Source organism: Euprymna scolopes, chromosome 2 (assembly GCF_053919585.1).
Source record: "Euprymna scolopes isolate OS-2025 chromosome 2, ASM5391958v1, whole genome shotgun sequence".
NCBI classification, from domain to species: domain Eukaryota; kingdom Metazoa; phylum Mollusca; class Cephalopoda; order Sepiida; family Sepiolidae; genus Euprymna; species Euprymna scolopes.
The window spans coordinates 70833893-70855337 of NC_136483.1; the positions used below are offsets into that span (position 1 = coordinate 70833893).

General features: G+C 31.6%; 1 protein-coding gene across 1 annotated transcript in view; it reads right to left on the reverse strand.

Moving 5' to 3' along the window:
* Positions 1 to 466: 466 nt before the first annotated feature.
* Positions 467 to 21445, reverse strand: part of LOC145292165 (vacuolar protein sorting-associated protein 37B-like) — a 35514-nt gene continuing 14535 nt past the window's right edge. The window contains exons 2-5 of the mRNA XM_080138353.1: positions 15208 to 15475; positions 8052 to 8223; positions 5045 to 5127; positions 467 to 1275 (exon numbers count right to left, since the gene is read on the reverse strand). Coding sequence (XP_079994479.1) covers positions 1003 to 1275; positions 5045 to 5127; positions 8052 to 8223; positions 15208 to 15468 — 789 coding nt within the window. The 5' untranslated portion in view covers positions 15469 to 15475 and the 3' untranslated portion in view covers positions 467 to 1002. The remainder of the gene's footprint in view (positions 1276 to 5044; positions 5128 to 8051; positions 8224 to 15207; positions 15476 to 21445) is intronic.

The window sequence follows — 21445 nt, forward strand, 5'->3', positions numbered from 1 at the left end:
ATTAAAAAAAACAAAAGTAAAAAAAATTTTATGCTGTACATACCTATTATGAAAACGAAAACATTCCAAAAATCATGTAAATTGATCACGTAGTCTTATTTTTAAATAAGAAAATCAAATTTTATGAATAAACGAATCTCCCCACATAATTTTGAAAACAAAACAAAGGGAGGTTATTCAACAATAATTCAAATTTGCAGAATTTTTGTTGTAATGCCTACAAATTCCCATTGCTTAAAAATTATTTTCTTTATAAAAATAAAACTACTTGAACAATTTATATGATTTTTGGACAATGATATTTTTGTTTCGTCATGGGTACTTACATCGTACAGATTTTTGTTTATTTTTGTCTTAATATAGGGGTAATTCTGGACAAGAACCGAGATTCACAGTAGGCAATCATCTGAAATATTAAGTTTAGATTTAAAATAAATCATCTTGTAAAAAAAAAAAAAAAACTCAGTTTGATTTAAAAGAAACATTTTTAATGACTTTTGGCACAGATCTTTTAAAAATACCATTAAAACAAAAGATCAACAAAATCCACACAATCAAAGCAAATTTAATGAATACAACAGAGAAAAAGAAAAAAGTCAACAGATTCACTAACGATAAAGTGTGTATAAATATATATATATATATATTACATATCTTAGTCCTTTCACTATCATTATTTACCTCTTAACAATATTTCCGAGTTGAGGTATTGTTGCTATTTAAAAAAATCTTTCATGTTTTGGACCGTCATGCTCTCCAGTTTTATTCAGATGTTTATAGTTAATAATCTTTTAGTTTAAAACAGAAACTGTTATATACCCATGGGGCGTAGACTTCTCAGTAATAAAGGTTACACTTTGAAACTGCCACCACCTACAACAAAAAACTGCATCTGAAAAAGGTCGGAGAGAGTGCAGCGGCTAAACAACTAAGATGAGGATAACAGTTGTTAGAAATGTGTAAATAATCAAAGTATTTACTTTCCTTGCCATTTCATTGGGATTACATATAACGAGATGGCTCTGGCATTCTCATAAAAGACCCAGCATTATTAGCCGAGGGGTAAGGACAACGTCCGCTGCTAGATTCATTCCAGCGAAAACTGGACTGGTGAAAATCAGTCATAGGAGGAGCGGGTTGATTTCTATTCTGTATCAGTTCTGACATTTTTTCTGCCTTCACCCGTTTCAGATGGGCCTGTGTCCGTTTAGGAATGTATTCATCAAGAAATTGTTCCGTCTCACTTTTCTTGTCCAGGTAATCTTCGGCTAATTTCTGAAGGTAGAAAAGAAATTAGTTATTCTGTGTTTCCTTGAACAAAAGAAAAAGGGAAGATGAAAGAAAATTGAACTGAAAAAAAAAAAAAAAAAAAAAAAAATGTAAGGAAAAGTGAAAAAGTAAAGTAAATGAAAAAGAAATTAAGATAAAATGTAGAAATGAAAGAAAAAGAAAAATGAAAAGAAAATTTTAAAGAATAAACTTTAAAACATACAACAGGGATTTAAAAAGACTATACCTATTTCATTATGCAATTATCAAGTATTGTCATTGAATGAATGACTATTTAAAAGAGTATTCTACATTTTAAATGGCTACCATAGAAGTATTGTAGTCGCGTTATTCCTATAGTAAAATTCAGTCATTTATTGGTCTCCTGATTTAGCAGAGAGGAACCTAGGTTTTCAGTAACATCCATGCGTCTTATTCTGGACAATTGCCAGATAACTGTCCATTAGTTTTTCCTGAAATTTTGCCACAAATTGTATTTCATTAAATAGATGTGCACAGTAAAAAAATTTTTTTGCAAAAATTCCTGTTGTGTCCCCAGGAACTCAAAAATGCCCCAAAATGGCCAAAAATGACATGTTTTGCCCCATAACTTTTGATCCATCCATTAGATTTTTCTGAAACTTGGCCAAAATGTGGAGCCCATTGTTCTTAATATAAATCCAATATGGGTGACCCTGGCAAAATTTTGGTTTGCGTCTACAAGAACTTTTAGTGCAAAAAACACCCCTTTTTGTGGCTCTTTTTTTCATATTTCTCAACAACTTTGATATGTCTGACTATAATATAGTGGTTTTTAACGGTAGTCAACTCCAATATACATGTGTTAAGGCCTGAAACTGCACTGTTATTCATTTACACTGGGATTCAGCGTATCCAGGGGCTCAAAAGAGGTCACTAATGCCCCAAATGGCCCAAAATTACACTTTTTGACTCGTAGCATTTGATCCATCTATTCGATTTTCTTGAAACTTGGCCAAAATGTGGAGGCCATTGTTCTTAATATAAATTCAGTATGAGTGACCCTGATAAAATTCTGGTTTGCATCCCTCTGGGACTTTTAGGGCTATAAAAAAAAAAAAAAAAAAAAAAAAAAAAAAAAAAAAAAAAAAAAAAAAAAAAAAATGCCTTTTTGGAAGTGTTTCTTCATATTACTCAAAAATCTATATAGTGGTTTTCCATGGTGCTGAATTCAAATAAACATGTCTTAAGGCATGAAACTGCACCGTTTGTTCATTTTCACTGGGATTCGGCGTTCCTAGGTGCTCAAAAGGGGATCACAAATGCTCCAAAGTTGCAAAAAAATGACACTTTTTACCCCATAACTTTTGCCCCATCCATTAGATTTTTCACACTTCTCACATTCATCATTTCTTCACTATTTTTTTTTGTGGTGTCATCTCACATGCAACACCAGAGGGGGACCATGCGCACACAGCCTATTTACTCTTGGAATGAAGAGTTCAACAAAAGCCATTCTGTGCAGTTGAGTTTGTGAAAACAATTTGGTTGATACAGTGCATAATTTTTTAAGGCAATTAGAGTTTAATTAAAACAATTTCAGGAAAGTGTATGTCTATGTAAAGGTTAGTTTTGTTTTATTGCTTATTAATCCTTTTTGGGTTACTTAATACGGAATCCAGTCATTTTCAAAAAGTTTTATGCTTCAAGTTCTTTATATCTTCAAATATTTACTCGTGTTTGGTGTGGTTTTGTTGAAGAAAATTTTTTTTGATTTTGACATGATAGAGTTTTGCAAAGATCAAGGAAGAAACAATAACATCAATGTTTGGTACATTTTAGGTCAGGAAGCTAGTATCTTCAGACAGCCTGACCTGATAGCATCAGGTTGCAATGCAAAAGAAAAAGTCCAGGATGATTACTTTCGGAGGAACAAGTGAGAATATATGTAACATTTGAGAAAATTCTACATAAGTTTACAAATCAAGCTAGTCGTTAGCATGCGATCCATCAATCTACAATTTAGCTTGTGCTAAGACTTGTACATATGAAACTTTATAGATAATGCCTTTTTCAGGTACTAACATTAACAAGAGGGAGGAGATGGAATTTTGAAAATTTGATGCGCTTTGTTCCTTGCTTGAGAGATTCTCAGACTTCACTGTGCGTAATTATTTTTTGTGGAAATACATATAAGATCGCATTTATGTTCTACTGCTACCCACTAACCTTGATGACCATAAATATTAAATAACAATACTCAAATCAGTTGATGATGATATGCTGCAAGTGGTGGCCATATGGAAAACTTCTAAGATTGGAAATAAAACTTGATTTGAAGTTAAAAAAAAAAGTGATTTAGTTAAATAGTGATTCTATTCCAAATTCCCTGCTTCCAATTTTTTTTAAAACCTCTAAATATTTAGTTATTGGGCTGTTTTTAGTTTTTTTGATTACCATAAAAACATAGGTAATATATGCATATATTTTCGCAAATGTAAAGACACTTTTTGGGGAGGAGGGGGATATAAATTTTAGTTTTATTGATAGGTTAAAATCAATAAACATTTATCGTTTTATCCTTAGTATCAGCATAGGAAAATCATTTTAAAAAAAACCCAAAAAACTATAGAATCATTTTTGGTATCAGAATACAGGCCCAAATTTTTCCGATTCCAATATTCCAAAAAAGTTCCAATGTTTCCAATTCACGATTCCAATTAATCATCCCAACATTACTAATATTGCTTTTGAAATAAGTCTGTCAGGATTTTTTTTTTTATTACATTTTCACCCCAAACAAGGCAAATTGCCACTTTGGTGTAGGGGGCTACTATCAGGGGCAGCAACTACTGGGGCACTATGTTGGGATTTGGGCAGCAATATCAATACTATTAAGAAAAACATGACTAAAAATAATTATCATGGCCAGCTAAATATTCTTTAAATAAAATAAATATGACTGTTATTTAGTTAAAATTGTAGCAATTTAATTAAAACAATAAATACATCTTACCATAAAAATAATCATTAGTGAAAAATTTTTCAAATTATTAAAGTGAATGTCACTTTGAAGAATTGAAATTGATATTTTAAATTGGTGAATACAGTTTTGTGCACACAAAAAAAGAAAAAAAAAAAAAAAGAAAAAAAAAGAAAAAAAAAGAAAAAAAAAGAAAAAAAAGAAAAAAAAAGAAAAAAAAAGAAAAAAAAAGAAAAAAAAGAAAAAAAAGAAAAAAAAAGAAAAAAAAAGAAAAAAAAAAGAAAAAAAAAAAAGAAAAAAAATCTGTTCTTTTTCTTCCCATCGATGCATACAAAAAATAATCTGAGTGAACAAAACAATCTTCTCTTTTCTTCACAAAATCAAAATTACATCCTGTCCCTCTTGCAAAAAAAAAAAAAAAAAAGCCATCCTTATATGCAGAATTTTAATTGTGACGGTACCACAATTTGCATATCTCTTTCTTTTGTCCTGGATGGATTCCGGGTTCATATGACGGTGGTTCTTGTGCACATCCTATTTTGTAACCTCAGTAGAACCAACGGAGTGTTGTTCAGTTCTGCTACACACTTTTTGAAACATTTTAAAATTATACTGCTTTAGTTGATAAAACAAATTTTGGAAAAGTTCATTTTAATCTGAGTAAAGTCAGATTTTTTTCATCTAAGCAACAGCAGATTAATCACTAATCACGATCTATGCAGATCAGACAATCTCATTTTTTTTTTTTAAATCTGTGTGAAAATTGATAAAGAAATAGATTTAATCTAAAAACCATTAAAGAAAATATCCTACCTCAGATTCTTCTTCCATTGTTGCTGCTTCAGTTTGTACAAGGGCGAGAATGGTTTCTAATGATTGGTTGTTTATAATCATATCTAAAATACACAAGACAAAAGAAAAAATTTTTTAAAATGGATATGACAGTTTTAAAATAAAAAAAAATCTGACAATACTTGACAAAAATACTTATTAAATTTAAAAAAAAAAAAATTTTTTTTTATTACATTTTCATCCCAAACAAAACACGTTGCCACTTTCATGTGAACAAAAATAAATTTTTTGTGTATGGAAAGTTACTATTGTCTTTTTTTATGATGTAACCCGACATCATTTAACACCTCACAAAAAATTATTACTTTTTAGTCGCGTGCAAGCGACTCTTATAAGAGTCGCTTGCACGCGACTAAAAATCTATAAGTCGCTTCGTCGGTCTGCCCGTAACACTTTTGTGCTTGGCCTTTTTGGTTAAGATCAAAGATCTGTTGTTAATAGATGCTGTTCTTAGCTTTTCTTGGCCTTTTGGCCAAGATCAAAGACCAACGACCCCCACAATCCCCCCTTTTGAGTTGGCCATGTGCCTAAGTTTTTTGTTCATCGTTGATTTTGACTATATTTTTAACATGAATAAAAGATTTAATATCTCAAAGTGTAGTATCTGTTCTGGCAGATACTGCAAGCAAAGACCATATGTGGGGGCAACCCTTCATACCAATTGTCACTATCCAGCTTCCCTACTTCCCGGGGAGTTGGTCACCATTTCCCCTTCACTCCTCACATTAAAAATCGGCCTTGTGCCTAATTTGCTCGGTGGGGGAGCAAATAAATACCCTTTTGGCCAAGATCAAAGTGTAGTATCTGTTCTTACTACATGCTGTACTTATGTTTGTAACTTTGTGATATAAAGTGGGGGATTACTTTTCTGTATTAATTTAATGTAAAATGATCACCCACTTAACAACCAGTCAGTCTCAAAGCCATTCAAGTCATTCTTAAGGTCATTCAATTCATCCTTAAGTTTATTAAAATCATTCTAAGTCATTTACTTTTTATTAATTTAAGTCATTTCATCCCATTTTTCAGTCATTTTAGTTTATCTTTAAGAATTTCATGTCAATCCTACAATCACGCATTCATTCATTACACGAGAGCACGCGACTAATGGCTATCAGCCTTGTTTTTTGGGGGCTTAATACACTTAAACAGCCTTAATTAATGCATAAGTAAAAAAAATATGCATAACGTCTTTTAACACTCGATAATCACGCAAACATAAAATTACATCAACTTCAACTCGTGATGCAATTCTACTAAAAAACATATGCATCCTCTTTGAAGTCTTGATAATCGCTCAAAATTTAAATATTAAATACTGGAACCCTAAAAATTTTGCTATGATGAGCTCTAACAAAAGGTTTCAGAATTATTGGTATTTTAACAGGCATTGCTAACTTTTTCCTTGCACACACGGAACTAACAAAATATAATCAAACACATATTGCTCTTTTCTTGCTCAGATGGAACACTCAAAATCTAAATGCAGCATTAGTTTGAGAATGTAAATATACGCAAAATACCGACATGCCACTACCCCCCCCCACCCCCGCGTTCTTTTACAGGTATTTAATTTTCGATTATGTATGTATTAAGACTTTAATGATGCTATATTTGATTAAAAAAAATTTTTTTTTAATTCCTGTTGATGATTAAATTATTTGTTATATATTTATTTTCTTACCCCTGTTACTTCCTGTAGAATATTTTATTAATTAGAAAATGTGCTAGAGTTACTTTTAGGAAAAAATGCGTGTAGTATACTGAGAAGAAATACGCTGTCCAACCTGAAAGATACTCTTATCGGTAGAAGGCAGTTATCTCCCTTTGTTTTCGCTCAATCTAAAGAGTTAATAAATGCTTTCTTTAGAATCAGCTAGTACCTGCAGGTTATCGCCCCAAACCAACACTAACTGCCAGTAACTGACAGTGCTGACAATCACAGATAGTGGCTTCCACTATCTACCACTGGAAAAAATGCCGACAGTGGAAGCGGAAGTCAGATTATTACATTTGGGCCACGCCCGCCAGTGTCCACAAACAGCAACCATATTTTAATTTGTTTTTTTTTTTATTTTTTATATATAGCTTTGTGTCTGGTTGTCTATTCCACTTTTTCTCAGAAATTACTTGGCCAATCTGGCTGAAATTTTTTATGGACCATTGTTATAATAAGGTGCAATAAACTAAGTAATATGGTATCCGTTTGATGCACAGTCACAGATTAATATAGATTAGTATTTAATGCAAAAATAAGCACAAATGTAACCGTATTCAACCATCAATTTGGCATAAAGTACTCATTGTAAGTCAACAGGCTTTAACTTTTGCCCATTTTTAACAGCCTAAAAAGTCTATATGATATTCCAGTATATTTTGAGATATTGCATTACTTGTACTGTTTTCTAGACGGTGATAGCTGATTTGGCATCCCTGATGAAACATCTTCCAACAGATATTTTAACTGAAGGAATTTATCACATTTTTAAACAAATTATTATTAGTATTATTATTATTGTTATTATAAGTAGTTTGGCATAAGAATGATACTTTTCTATAAACAAAATGTTTTATTTTAAAAAATAGTTTACATAAAAAAGTTAAACTAAAGAAATAAATATTACACATTTAAATAAAAATAAGAATTGTTCATATTGTTCCACTTATTTTCATATAAAATGTTAATAAAAATCATATTACATATTATGTGTTTAATAATATGCATAATAATAATACTAATAATTTGTCTAAAAATGTGATAAATTCCTTCAGATAAAATTTTAAATATTAAATCTGTTGGAAGATATTTCATCGGGGACACCAAATCAACTATCACTGGCTAGAAAACAGTAGAAATAATGCAACAATGAAATGCTTTGAGAAATATGCCAAAATGCCATATATATATATATATATATATATATATATATATATATATATATATTGAAATCCAGATTAATTGACTCACCAAGATTTCCGATATCCTCAGCAAGTGTTGTTTTTAGCTGTGAGATTTCAACATAGTTTTTCGCAATTGTTTGTTTCAAGTCTTCAAATTGTGGTCTCATCTCTAAATTGTATTCTGCAAGGCTTTTATTACTAGCCAGCATCATTTCACGATCTTGCTGGATCTGCTTCACCTGTTGAAATAAGATTTAAAGACAAAAATACATATCAAACTCACTAGAGACTCAAAATTAGACAAAACATGAAAAATTTATTAAGAGATGATTTTACCAGATGATCCCCCCCCCCCCCCCGCAAAAAAAAAAATAAAAAATGAAATACCGTTATATCTTTTTATTTTCATTTTTCATCTTATCTCATGCTTGCGGCTAGACATTTTGTGAATAACTTTCAACATTTTCTGTGTTGTGACTTTGATTGTGCCACTTGCTAAGGTCAGGTCATCATCAATTGATCTCCATGTCTTGAGCTGCCTACCACATAGCTTTGGGAATTGATATCAATGTGAGACACTTTGGAGCATTTTGAATGACCGATACCAGTTTAGATGTGTGACATACTTTCTCATAAAAGGCGGTAGAGTGAGAGCGGTAACATTCTCTATCCGATGCAATTAAATTTCGTAAAGGTCAGCACATGTAATCAAACATTGGGGATGGGGAGGCTTTTCTAATGGAAAAAAAAAAAAAAAAAATACCTTCATAACTCTTTTAGTGCTTGCTCAGATTTCCCTCTATATTAAAAAAAAAATAATGAAAAATCTGTATGGTGTATGTCCCCATGATTGAAAGAAAATATATTCCAAAAGTCATGTAAACTGATCAAATAGTTTTACTAATCAATTTTAAGCGAATTCAAGTTTTTTCCAATGTCCCCATATCAAAAATGACTTTAGAATCTCAAGCTCATTTGAAGTTATTTCCCTTGTTTTCAAAATGACATCACGAACGTCTGTTCATTTGACAACAAAATTTGATTTTCTTATTAAAAAATAAAACTATTTGATCAATTTATGATTTTTAGGTGTACAATATTTTCTTTATCTTACAGATCTTTTTTTTTTTTTTTTTGCTTTTTTTAATATAGGTGGAATTCTGGACGTGTACTTTTTTATATAACTACTAGCAGTTCAGCCCTATGTACTGTTCATAACTTTATGTGCAGGTGCATATATGTATCAAAATGTTTGACTCGTGTCCGGATAACCTACATCTAAAATTTCAAGTGTTTAGATCCAAAATAGGCAGAGGAGTTCGGTAGAATCTGCAAAGGTGAACTCTTTCAGCTTTAACCTCTTGGCAGCCAAATTTTTGCCCGAAAACTGATTAAAAAGCTTGCTGCATGTCTGAATACACTTTATGTAAAATTTCAAATGTTTATACCCAAAATTGGCTGAATAGTTTGCTAGAGGGGGCAAAGGTAAAATCTTTTGAACTTTGACATTTTGATAGTCAAACTTTCGTCCACAAACCAATTAAAAAGCTTTCTTATCTATCTGTTAATGTCTAAATACACTTTATGCAAAATTTCAAATATTTAGACCAAAAACTGGCTGAGTAATTTGGAAGAGACTGCAGAGGTCATTTTTTTTTTTTTTTTAAACTTTGACCCCAATTTTGACCACTTAACATTTTTTGGAGGGCTCAAATCAAATTAAAAAGTTTGATCGATGTCCAAGTAACCTACATCTAAAATTTCAACTGTTTAGACCCAAAATTGGCAGAGGAGTTTGGTAGAGTTTTCAAAGGTCAAATCGTTGAAGAGCCAAAATTTTGGCTGAAAACTGATTAAGATTTTCCCAAATCTCAATAACCCTTATGTCAACTCTCGAGTCTGTAAATTGAAAATTGACAGAGTAGTTTGGTAGCTCTATGTACACACACATACACTTTCACGTTTATAGATTTAAAGCTTTATGAATTTTTAGATCAAAAACTTTTAAAAGGTTTTTGCAGAATTAACAATAAGTGTTTATTTTTACACTGAGAGGGGCCTCCAACCTTGCCATGTTGTAAAATGCATTTTAATTTATGCAGATTTCATATTTATCATTACAGAGGCAATTCTCTCTCTCTCATATATATATAGTAAAACTGGTAATTAGTAAAAGCCTGAAGAGAGTGCTCAATACTATTGCAGATCAAATATGTGTTTTATTTTTTTATTACCGTTTTATCTGTTTGGGTACATATGTTTCGGGTGTTGGACCATGTTTACGATCCAACAGCCTCGTCAGACCTTACAGAAAAACGGTAATAAAAAAAAACAAACATATATATATATATATATATATATATTACTGATTTCAAAAGATTAAAAAACAAAGGACTTGGGTGCCATCAGCTAAAATTGAAACCAAAACGTTTAGCATTTAGTTAGTTCTCTACCAATTGATATTAACAGATAGATAAGAAAGCTTTAAATTGAAACCACTTCAAGCTGCGAATGAATTTACGCATGCACAAAAATAGAAATATGTTGACAAGTTGAAATGAACATTTTGCATTTCAACTTGCCAACATATTTCTGTACATGTTATCCATTCACCTAAACAAAGATTTTACTGGTTAGAAACATTCCTTGGTGTATGATTACTATTTCCTGTTAATTTCAGTGTTATGTGACGAGTAGTTTAAGAGTCTTTTCACACAGATGCGCATACATTGGTTTTTGTTTTTATAGATGAAAACTTGTGGTCAAGACTTGACCATTGATAGTTTTGTTACAAGAAAGGTTCCCCTTTTCTTGTAAGTAAGAAAAACATTAGATAAGTGAAAATGAGATTAGGATAGACCGAGATTCGAACCTTGTAAGCAAAGTTCGGAAATAGATTCAGAAAGGAATTTCGTATTATTCACTTTCACATAAAATAGTTAAATATGTTGTTGTAAAAGGAATTTTAATTGTTCAATTCTTTTTATGAAAACTGAATTAAAATAAGTAATTTAAAAACATATTGAAAAATAAGTTAGGTCGAAAAATAGGTTAGTAAGAATTCTTTGTCTGCAGAAATGGTTTGGAAACATGTCGTTATCGTTATTTCCATGGCAGGTGCTCGTCTAAACTCCAATCTCTGGTCCCCCCCCCCTCGCCAATCTTTTACAAAAAAAACACTTGTCTAGCTGAATCCACTGTTAAAAACTTTCCCCACTCTTTATCTATGCCTAAATCAAAACGTAGATCTCATGAACAAAGCTTCTTTCTTAGAACTGCACGCCTGTGGAACTGTTCCGTCTGCCTGCTTCCCACCTGACTACAACCTGGATGTCTTCAAGTCCAACGTAAACAAATTCCTGAGGAACCGCCCCCTTAAGTAGACACTTTATTAAATCTCTACACTAACGTACTGTACCCTTATTTCCGAGTGGCTTCCGGGCCTTGATAAGTGGTGACCACCTTGTAAAAAAAAAAAAAAAAAAAAAAAAAAAACGAATCACGCATGTTTAGGCCACGTGGGTCACTCACGTTGACAGACACACGTATGACGTCATGGCAGAAATGAATTCTCAATATAGGAGCTAGAGTCGAAGATGAGTTAGAGACAGATGAAGATCGAAGTCAGCACAGAGCCGGACAGAGCTGACATGAGGATGGTCCCCCTTTAGAAGCGAAGGGTTAGAACATTAAACATGTAGTCGACTTTGAATTCCTGGACGTAATCATCATTTCGACTTGTCAAATGGAATAAAAGGAGATCTTATATTTTGTAACTGCCGTCTTCGTGTCGTCTTCCTACAACAAACGTAATGTGTAATCATCTGTAATGAACTTTGTATAACCCATCCTAAGTAATGTGCCTCACCATCTAAGTAATGACGGTCCCTCTTCTGTGTTAAAAGAACTGATCACCCTCCCTCCTTGCTAATATACGTGTTAAGAAACACTCCAAAAATGTATAAATGTCTCTTTCTCTCTAACTCCCCTCATCAATATGTACCCCATCTCTCCAATATGAATGTTCCCTATGCAACCGTTTGAACAAAAGTTAATTTGTCATGAAACTCTTACCATTATAAGAAGTTATAAAATCATTTTTAACTTAAACCGATTCAGAGCAAAAATAAATAAAGAAGGAAAAGAAAAACAAGTCCACTTTATGTTTAGGAATTGTTGAAATGAAAAGTGATAATTTGGACTATTCAAATTACTTTCATCATCTTTGTTATTTCGGTTGATGTAATCTTCAGGGGGTATCATTTATTTAGGAAGCTTCTAGTCAAACTCTGGAGCCATTTCAAACTGAACTGTTTATTTTATGCATTGAGGAAGATTGTTCTCATTTCATCAGTCATGACCAGGTAGAAATGTTAATTTGTTATTCTTAGATATTATTGCTTGCAGTAAGGATTGAACCCTCTATCTCTAGAAGACTTATCAATTAAAAGTTATTAATCAATGCCTTTAATTGTTACATCATGTGAATAGTTCTTGTATGAATTTGGGGAACCTTAAACCTAATCTCCTCTAAATGTGTAGCATTACTATTTATCGCTATAAATTCTTTTTTGTTACTTTTACTTTCCTTTCTAATCTAGTATTTATAATTATTATTTCCCATATTGTATTTAATTATGTCTACTGAAAAGGCCACTGGCAAAATTCCATGCAGATTCATAAGTTAAACTAGAAAGTTCACGTTCGAAAAGATGCACCTGAAGAAGGTTGAAGATTATATAGAGCAAAATGTTATGCTTTGGTCAGAGTAAGTGGTTTGATATTCTACAGCTCAAAAACACCTGCGGTATTCAATTGTGACAGGAGTGAAGAAGTCCCCAGCAGTATCTGAGAAGATGGATACAGAAGTAAAATCATACAAACTCTTTCATTCTCTGAAGATAAACCTAATACAGTTCAAAATGTATTATAAATATTTAAACTAAAAAAAATTATTTAACTGGAATTCATTGAGATGAGTTTTATTAATTTTATTTATTGCAGACAAATATCCTCATCTACGAAGGCCAGAGGAATAGTTGGCCGAAACATCGTGAAACAATAAAAGATGAGGATAATTGTCCACAATAAATAAAATTAATAAAAAATAAATAAAATTTGAATCATATTTTCTTCTTTCCTTTAATAAAATATTTTGCATTTTTAATATGTTCTTAAAACAGTTTTATCTGTGTATTCAATGTTTTTAACTTCTTAATATGCTTTCAAAAGCTTTAATACTAATTCATATCACACACACAAACTTTTAATTAAAGTTGCTTCCTATTTGATCATCTTCACTAAGTGCTCCTAGCTTACAGCATATGTTTCTTCACTTAAGATTTTATTAGAAACTGAAAAACCCAACTTCAAGTCTTTTCTAGGTCACATGATTATAATAACCAATCATCTACTCTCATACGAAATTGTATTTTAAATGCATTTTGGAAATTAGATATAAATTTAGTCATAAATTTAGGAATGTGTATATGGTTGTATATTTGTATGCACACAATTCACTCCTAAACTAATTTGCTGATCATTATGAATTTTGGAAAAACTGATGTAAGGAGTGGTAATGTGGGCTATATTTAGTTCAATTTAATTTTATGCAAAGAGAGTAAAAAGGAGGTGGAAGTCCTTCATGAAAATTCAGATACCTCCAATATTACACATCAATCAATTAAAATATATTAGTATTTTAAAGAGATTTTAGGGGGCATAATATGTGAACAATTTCTGGTTTAAAAATTCAAATATTTCAGATTTGCATTAGATGCATCATCATTCGAGCCAAATTAAGCAAGATACCCTGAATTTTAATTTATTGTTAAGACTCCATATTTAGGCAAAAAAAAGATACCATACTGTATGTTTAGAATCCTTATTCCAATTTTGATCAAATTTGGATAATAAAAAAATGCCTAAAATTCAAGATAATTCATAAATTTTAGGCATTTTTTATAATCCAAATCATAATAGATTTTGATCAAAATTGAAACAAGGCTTCTAAACATACAGTTTAGTATCATATCTTGATTTTAATTTTCAAAAAGGAAATATAAAGCTAATGCAAAACTACAGTTCAAAAAATGACGTTCTAATATATAAAAATGGTTGATCATAGAGGGCAATTCAAAGGTTCCCTTTTCATTTTTAAAATGCAGGTGAGAGTGCTACTTACCCTTGATCCCTCACCTTAGAATGCTACGTGTCTAGTAAATACCATTTTTTAAATCTTTGGTAGGACTAGATTGAGGATAGAACTCCCGTTCTCTCAGCTCATTAGCGAACACTAACCATCATGCCAAATTGGCCAGGGAGATATATATATATATACACACACATAGATATAACTTTAAAAAAAAAAAGAAAAGAAAAAAGTTAAACAGCAAACAATGGTTTGACATTGAATCAAAATATTCACATTGTGATTACTGCCCATTTCTTCAAAGATTTTGGAACTCTTCAGCATAACAAGAAGTCGTTTTTTTTTTTTTGCATCTGACCAATCTGCAGGGCAAGGATGTTTCAGTCACCACCACCATCTTTTTGTTAATCACATTTTACATCTACGCAAAGAAATATTTTCTTTACTTTTATTTTTCAAGAAAAGATGCAAATTTACAAATATCAATTCTGAACAAAAGTTAAAAAATGAAAAAGGCAAACATACAACATAAAATATCAAATTCTCAATAAAGGATTATCTTGACTAAAAAAATAAAAATAAAAATAAGTAATTTATGTTAAACTTATCCCCGAATCATCCCCTACTAGGAACTGAATTTTTTTTTGCAAAATTAATTATAGATTTAACACCAAGTTTTTATATTATATGGATATTTTGAGATTAGTCGTTTTATGGCATATCAACATTTTTTTTTAGGTTGTTTAATGTCAAATCTAACAATTTTGGAGAAAGGTTTTATGCTTCAAGTTCTTTATATCTTCAAATATTTATTCATGGCATGTTTTTTTTTGTATAGGAAAATTGTTTTTGAAGAAGATGATTGAGTTTTGCAAAAAGAAAAAGACAATAACATCAATGTTTGGTGATCAGAAAGTTAGCCTGATCTGGTAGCACTAGTTGCAAGATATCTTTCAAAAGAATTGAATAGCAAAGAGTTAAGATAGGAGTAGACAATATTGTATATGCCCACTCAAGAAGTAAAGTAAATAGGCAAAGTAAATAAATAAATAAGCAAAATAAGTAAAAGTACCTGCACCAAGTCTTGTACAAGTTCATCTAATTTGTTTTCATTTTCCAGAAGAGCCCGTAACTCATCTCGATCTAAATGTTGAAGTAAGGCAACAGCTTCAATTTCATTCATGATCAGTCGTGGGGCTTGTCCTGGCACATGATTAGCTGGCATGGGTGCTGGCTGTCCATAAAATGTTGGGACGCGCGAGGACACGGCAGGTTGATTTTCACACATGCCTCCATAGTGAGGAGGAGGTGGTCCATAATTCATGAAACTCATTGAAGAACTAAATACGAGAAAAAAAATGTAAAAGTAAAACATTAATAGGAAATGTAAAAAAAATCATGATTCGTTAAGTAATCATACATGCGCTGGATAGAAATTAAATCATTTTGTCTAACCCTGACACATATACACATTATTTTGTTCTCCCAAGATGCACGACTTAGTTGATAAAAAACATAGATAAACAAACATTCTTGGTGAATGCTACCTGGATATAATTAGTTCAATTTTCCATACTGTGTCATCTTCAAGTTCAATGTTAACAAATACAGGGTAGAACAATAAATTTGTCGCCCTAAAGAAAACACTAGTTTTATTTTAAAACTTTTATTGAAAAAAAAAAATCAATTCAGGTAACTTGATTATGTAGTAGAGTTGACATCTATTCAATGTAGCTGCCTTCAGCCTAAATAACCGCCTCATTACGGGTCCAAAACTGGGATCATGATTTTCTACAAGCAAGGCAGCAGCTCGGCAAATACTCCGCAGATGGTGGCGATCAGGCTGGCTTTGGTGTTGGGAGAGGTCATATTGGCGATGTTCTCGACATATTATCAAACAAAGTAGTCCAGCAGATTCAGGTCGAGGGGGCTAGTGAGATGGGTACAAAGTTGTAGCACTCCTTCTGAAGCCAAGCCTGGGTCTCTTGAGACTTGTGGGTTGGCGCTAAATTCTGCTGCCACACCCAGGGTCTGCCAACGGTCACTTGATTGCACTAGGGGATTACCACATCCAAGTACAATTTGGTGTTGATTTTCAAGCCGACTTTGAAGATGTAAGGTGACATGATGTGGCCCTCACTTGAAGCCACACCAAAGAACATAACGGAAACTATCAAGCTGTGCCTTCAAGCGTTGAACCATCCAAATTTGCATTGTGAGAGTACTGGCAATGATCCTGTTGTCATAACTTGGATCGGTAGAGAGCAGGATTTGTACAGCAGTGCATCTCCAATCTTGCTCATTGAACATTGTATCATATTCAGACATGATAGAAGGCTCCTATTGCTCTTGGGATTTGTACGCAACTAGTAGATGGTCTGAAAAAAAAAAAAAAAAATCGGTTTTCATCAAATGGAAATGGAATCATGTAGTCTTTTCTAGGGCAACAATTTTATTGTTCCACTCTGTACTTGTTAAACCGTCCTCTTTAGTAATCAAATCTTACCATCTTCAACCATTTTTTCCAATCTTGACAATCATTAATTCTTATCCTCGAGTGGCCTTTAGACCTTCATAAGTGATAACAATATAAAAAGAATAGTTAAAAAGAAAAAAAAAAGGTATATTGCCATAAAGATATAAGGAGTTACTGTGATTAGGACCCAGATTTATGAGGTGCATCCCAAGAGGGAAATTATGCATAAAAATGTTCACATTACATTTCAATTCGGCATATTAGTACAGTCCAGAAAATGAAGTAAAATTCCAAAGGTAAATAGTATAAAAAATTAAATTAAAAAAAAAAAAAAGAAAAGGAATTTTTAAAAAATTAAACAAAGAAAAAACAAAAAAACAGAGTAAAGTTTTGTCATTTGGGAATCTCTACAGTGAAGGGATGAGCTCTGCCCTCTTAAGTAATCAAATACCATTTTCACTCATTGTTTCAAATCCTCTCAGAGTATTGTTCTACATCCAATTGACAATCACATTAACCCTTATAGTTGAGTGGTCTTTTGGTCATAAGTGATGACCAAAAAAAAAAAAAAAAAAAAAGGTGAGGGGGGGGGGGGTAAAAAGAGAAAAAAAGACAAAAAAAAAAAAAAAAAAAAAAAAACGGATTGATTCCTATGATGCATCCAAAGTCTGGAGTCAGCGGTGAAAATGATTTTACAAACTGAAGCGTGACTGATCAATTAATAGACAGAGAGATATTAAGATGTAGCTCTTATCTTAATTTTTTTTTACAACAGAGACATCGAGGCCATTTCTTCTTGTTCTCCTGTAACGCTGGATACTACTTGTTTTTCGAACAGAATAAATATTTACAACACCAAAAATTTATTGAGGTAGGCAGAAGAGTAATTTATCTTGCCTTTGGTAACATTTGTTTGTTATAAACAAGTCCAATAAATGTTATAGGCAAGAAAAGTTATTTGTTTAACTGGATAAGTGGTTTGTGTGTTTTAACTCATTTAAAGCGTTTTTTTTTTTTTTCAGTGAGGGTTGAGGACATGCGCTGCATAGAGAAATAATATACGAGTATGATATGATGAATGTATAACGCAAGTCTTAAAGACAGGCTCAGATCTGATGCACTCAAAAAAAGATTAAATCTGGACAATATAGGGAGAAGTGTGCATAACAGGAGGCTTCAATGATACGGTGAGAGAAAGAGTGATAAATAAAGACCTGGCCAGAAATAGGTTAACTTAAAAGTCAATTTCTAAAAGCGACCCAACACATGTGAGCAAGTAAAATGGACATTAAACTGATGATGGCAGTTTTACATTCCCTCTAAGCATTACTTTGCAAAATAAAAAAATAAAATCAGATTTTTTACTAGTCTGAGACCGAGACTGTTATAGCTATTATAGTTTAATATGACTAAAATAGCATTGTCAAGGTGTATAAACCTAGAACATAAAATATGCATCGAAACAAGGCATCAACAAATTTATTAAATAGACCAAAAAAAAAAAAAAAAGAAGAGTGAAGAAATCCATGGCAGGAAATAGAAAACTAGTATGAAACAAAAGAGTGAAAAAGACTAGAAAAGGTGATTTTAAATTCAATTTAATTTTATCAAAAGTAAATTTTATAAATAAATATTACAAAGCTGATTCTACAGTCTGCAACCGTATCTGTTAAATATCTAGTACGTATGTACTAAGAAATCATTTTCACAAAAGCATGCACCTGGCAACAAATGCAAAAACATAAAATAATTATCAAATGTACCAAAAGGTCATTTGAATAAAAATTATGAGCCTGACACAGGCACCTGCATGGGAAGAAACAACAAGCTTGATCGATTGTCAAAAAGAAATTAAAGTATATTTAAAGGGTGATTTTCGCCAAAAGATTATGCAGGTGTAATCAAGTTTCATCAAAATCAGCTAAATTCAGTGAAACAATAATAGCCAAATAAAATGCTAGTGACATTGCTGTCCCAAGTGGGGGTGGGGGAAGCATTTCAGATAGTTACAAATGGTTATATAATAATCAAAACAGATATTATGGTTGGTTGATGATTTTGGCTAGATAAACATCTACCAGTCTAATTCCTATGCATGCATCTCCCTTCTAATAACCAATCATCCATAACCATCATCAAAAATAAAGATCCATTGTTATATTTTCATATATCAGTGTGTCATTCTTTTAAACACAGCAGAAAGACAACATATCTACTATGCCAATCATGCCCCCCTCCCCTCACCGCTAGTCCAAAGTATACAAATAAGGTAAATAACTTATTGCTGGTGCATCAGCAGTTCCAGAGATATCCAGATGCATTATGGAGTTGATGTAAAAGGTGACATGAACCATCTGAGATGCCAAACGTGTAAGGAATTCGTAATCATGTCACAAAGTTGTTGCAAATGAACATAGTTTGGTGCCCATGTCTCACATTCAAGATGGCAGCTGGAACACAGGCTGAAAAGGCTTTGCCCCAAATTTTGAAGAAAATGTACCCAGATGTAAAGATTGGCAGCAACTTTACAAACCATCCCAAGCAATACAACAGTGAGCAATGATAGCGCAACCACTACCAGTATTTAATACTAGTATTGGGACAATCAATTGGAATCAGAAAAATCTAAACTTTTGGGGTTATTGGCATCAGAAAATTTGGTGCCTATTTTCCGATGCCCAAAATGTTTTTGTTTCAAACTTAAATTTTCCATCATCAAGTAATGGTAAAATGATATTTAAAGATTTTAAACTGATTTTAAAATGGTATTTATAGATTTTAAACTGATTTTAAAATGATATTTAAAGATTTTAAACTGATTTTAAAATGGTATTTATAGATTTTACACTATTATTAAAATTAGAATCTATAGATTGCTTTCCTCCAAATATATTTTAATGTTTCTGAAAATAATCATGAAAATCATGCACATATTTAACGCCTTTTTATAGTAATTTGAAATCAAACAAAAACTCTATAGCTAAATATTTAGAAAGAATAGGAATTGGTAATTATATTGGAATCAGGAAAAATACTGGAATCATCCCCTCACCATTTAATATATTGTTTACATAGAAGGTGGCTTCAACATCAAGTCAGCATATCTGTATCTGCACGAACCTCAGCTGAATCATCAAGAGCAAGTGATTTATAAAAATGTTAAAAAAAAAAACAAAACAAAAAAAAAACAACTTTTTAATTCTCATTTACAGAAACTTGCAACTTGTATTCGCTATCACCTAAGAAAGGTTGAATCGTTGAATTCAGATGACATCTTAAACAAATATATAATTTTTTAACATTTGATCTGGCAATGTTCAGCATGGACAAAATTCAACATGACAACTATTTTACTGAATTACAACACGCATGGTCTGGATGTTGAAACAAGGCATTTTTCACAATCGAGACTTAAGGACAAAAAAAGTTGATCTTCAAAGAACACCTGCATGACCAAGTGTTTAAACACACTGCAATAAGCTCTCTTATGAAAAATGGAAGGCATTATTATTCTTTGATATTAAATTTCCAGAAAACCAAGTATTGAAATGCATAATTGATTCTGTTCTTGCATAAAGGGGGGGGGTACCTGTCTTAACCTGCCTAATTACCACTATTACCATCCAGGGATGTGAGTTACAAAAAAGTAAAATGAATTTCCCAACCTGGACAGCACAAAACAACTTATATGATGTGCTCGTGATAAGTAATAAAAACACATTTAAAATAACTCAAGTGTTTACTTAGTAAAATACCAATCTTGGTAAATAGTAGTGGTGGGACGATGAATCGGAATCGTTAATCATAAGAATCGTGTATTTTGGGAGGTATCGGAATCGGAATCGCATCGTTCAAAAATACCTTAATTTTCCGATTCCTTCATTACAATTCTTTTAGTCTGATGTTGAAAAAAAGAAAAAAATTCCTGATATTTCTAACCGCAGGAGAGAAATGTAGCATGTTATAAAAAGAAACCAAAGAAATTCATTATTAACAGGACAATGCTTAGTGCCCCTCCCTTACAAGGTTCATTCATTCAGATCTATTGTAATCAAAACTACAAAAGAGTTAACTTGAAAAGAAGTATGCAGGGCTCTATATTGCGAGTAAAAATAAAAAAAAACGCTTATCTTTTTGGCAATTGTTTTTTTTTTTACTGACAAATCTTCTAATACTGAATGAAAATGCTTTTTCAACTTATATTTTCTTAAAATAAAACGAGCAAAGTCAAATTATTTAAACAGTAAAAGGTTTAATAGAACAATATACTTTTTTTTCGTTTTTTTAAAAGAAGGCTTTTGAAAGAAATATCTCTAAAATGAAATTGATCACGTATTATTTCGCAAAGTTTTGACAGTAGTCGGCTTCTTTTGAAGTTTCAAAAAAATCGACCCCATACTTATCTCTTCCAAACCTAAAGTTATTAAATAACCCCTTCGTTAATTTAAGGGTAATTAATTCAATTCAGTCAAGTTTTTTTTTTTTTTAATTTCATTAAAATAAAATCCATTATTTTTTTTTTTTCTCCAGAAAGATAAAACCCTGAATTTGATTATATTAAAAGCAGAATAATATAATCTTTTTTCTAGAATTTTAAATTGAAAATTAAGTGTTTTGCGCAGTTTTTTGCCGAACGAAAAAGAAATTAATATATATATTTTTAAAAGGTTTTGTAATCAATTAATTTTTATGTCTAAATAATATTTACGATTAATTAAATAATTTCATTTTAAAAAGTATTTATAAATAGAATTTTACTTAAGACTTATAGTTTAGCAATATTGAACCGCATCAACCATGTGTGAATTGAACACAGTCAACCAAAAAAATATTC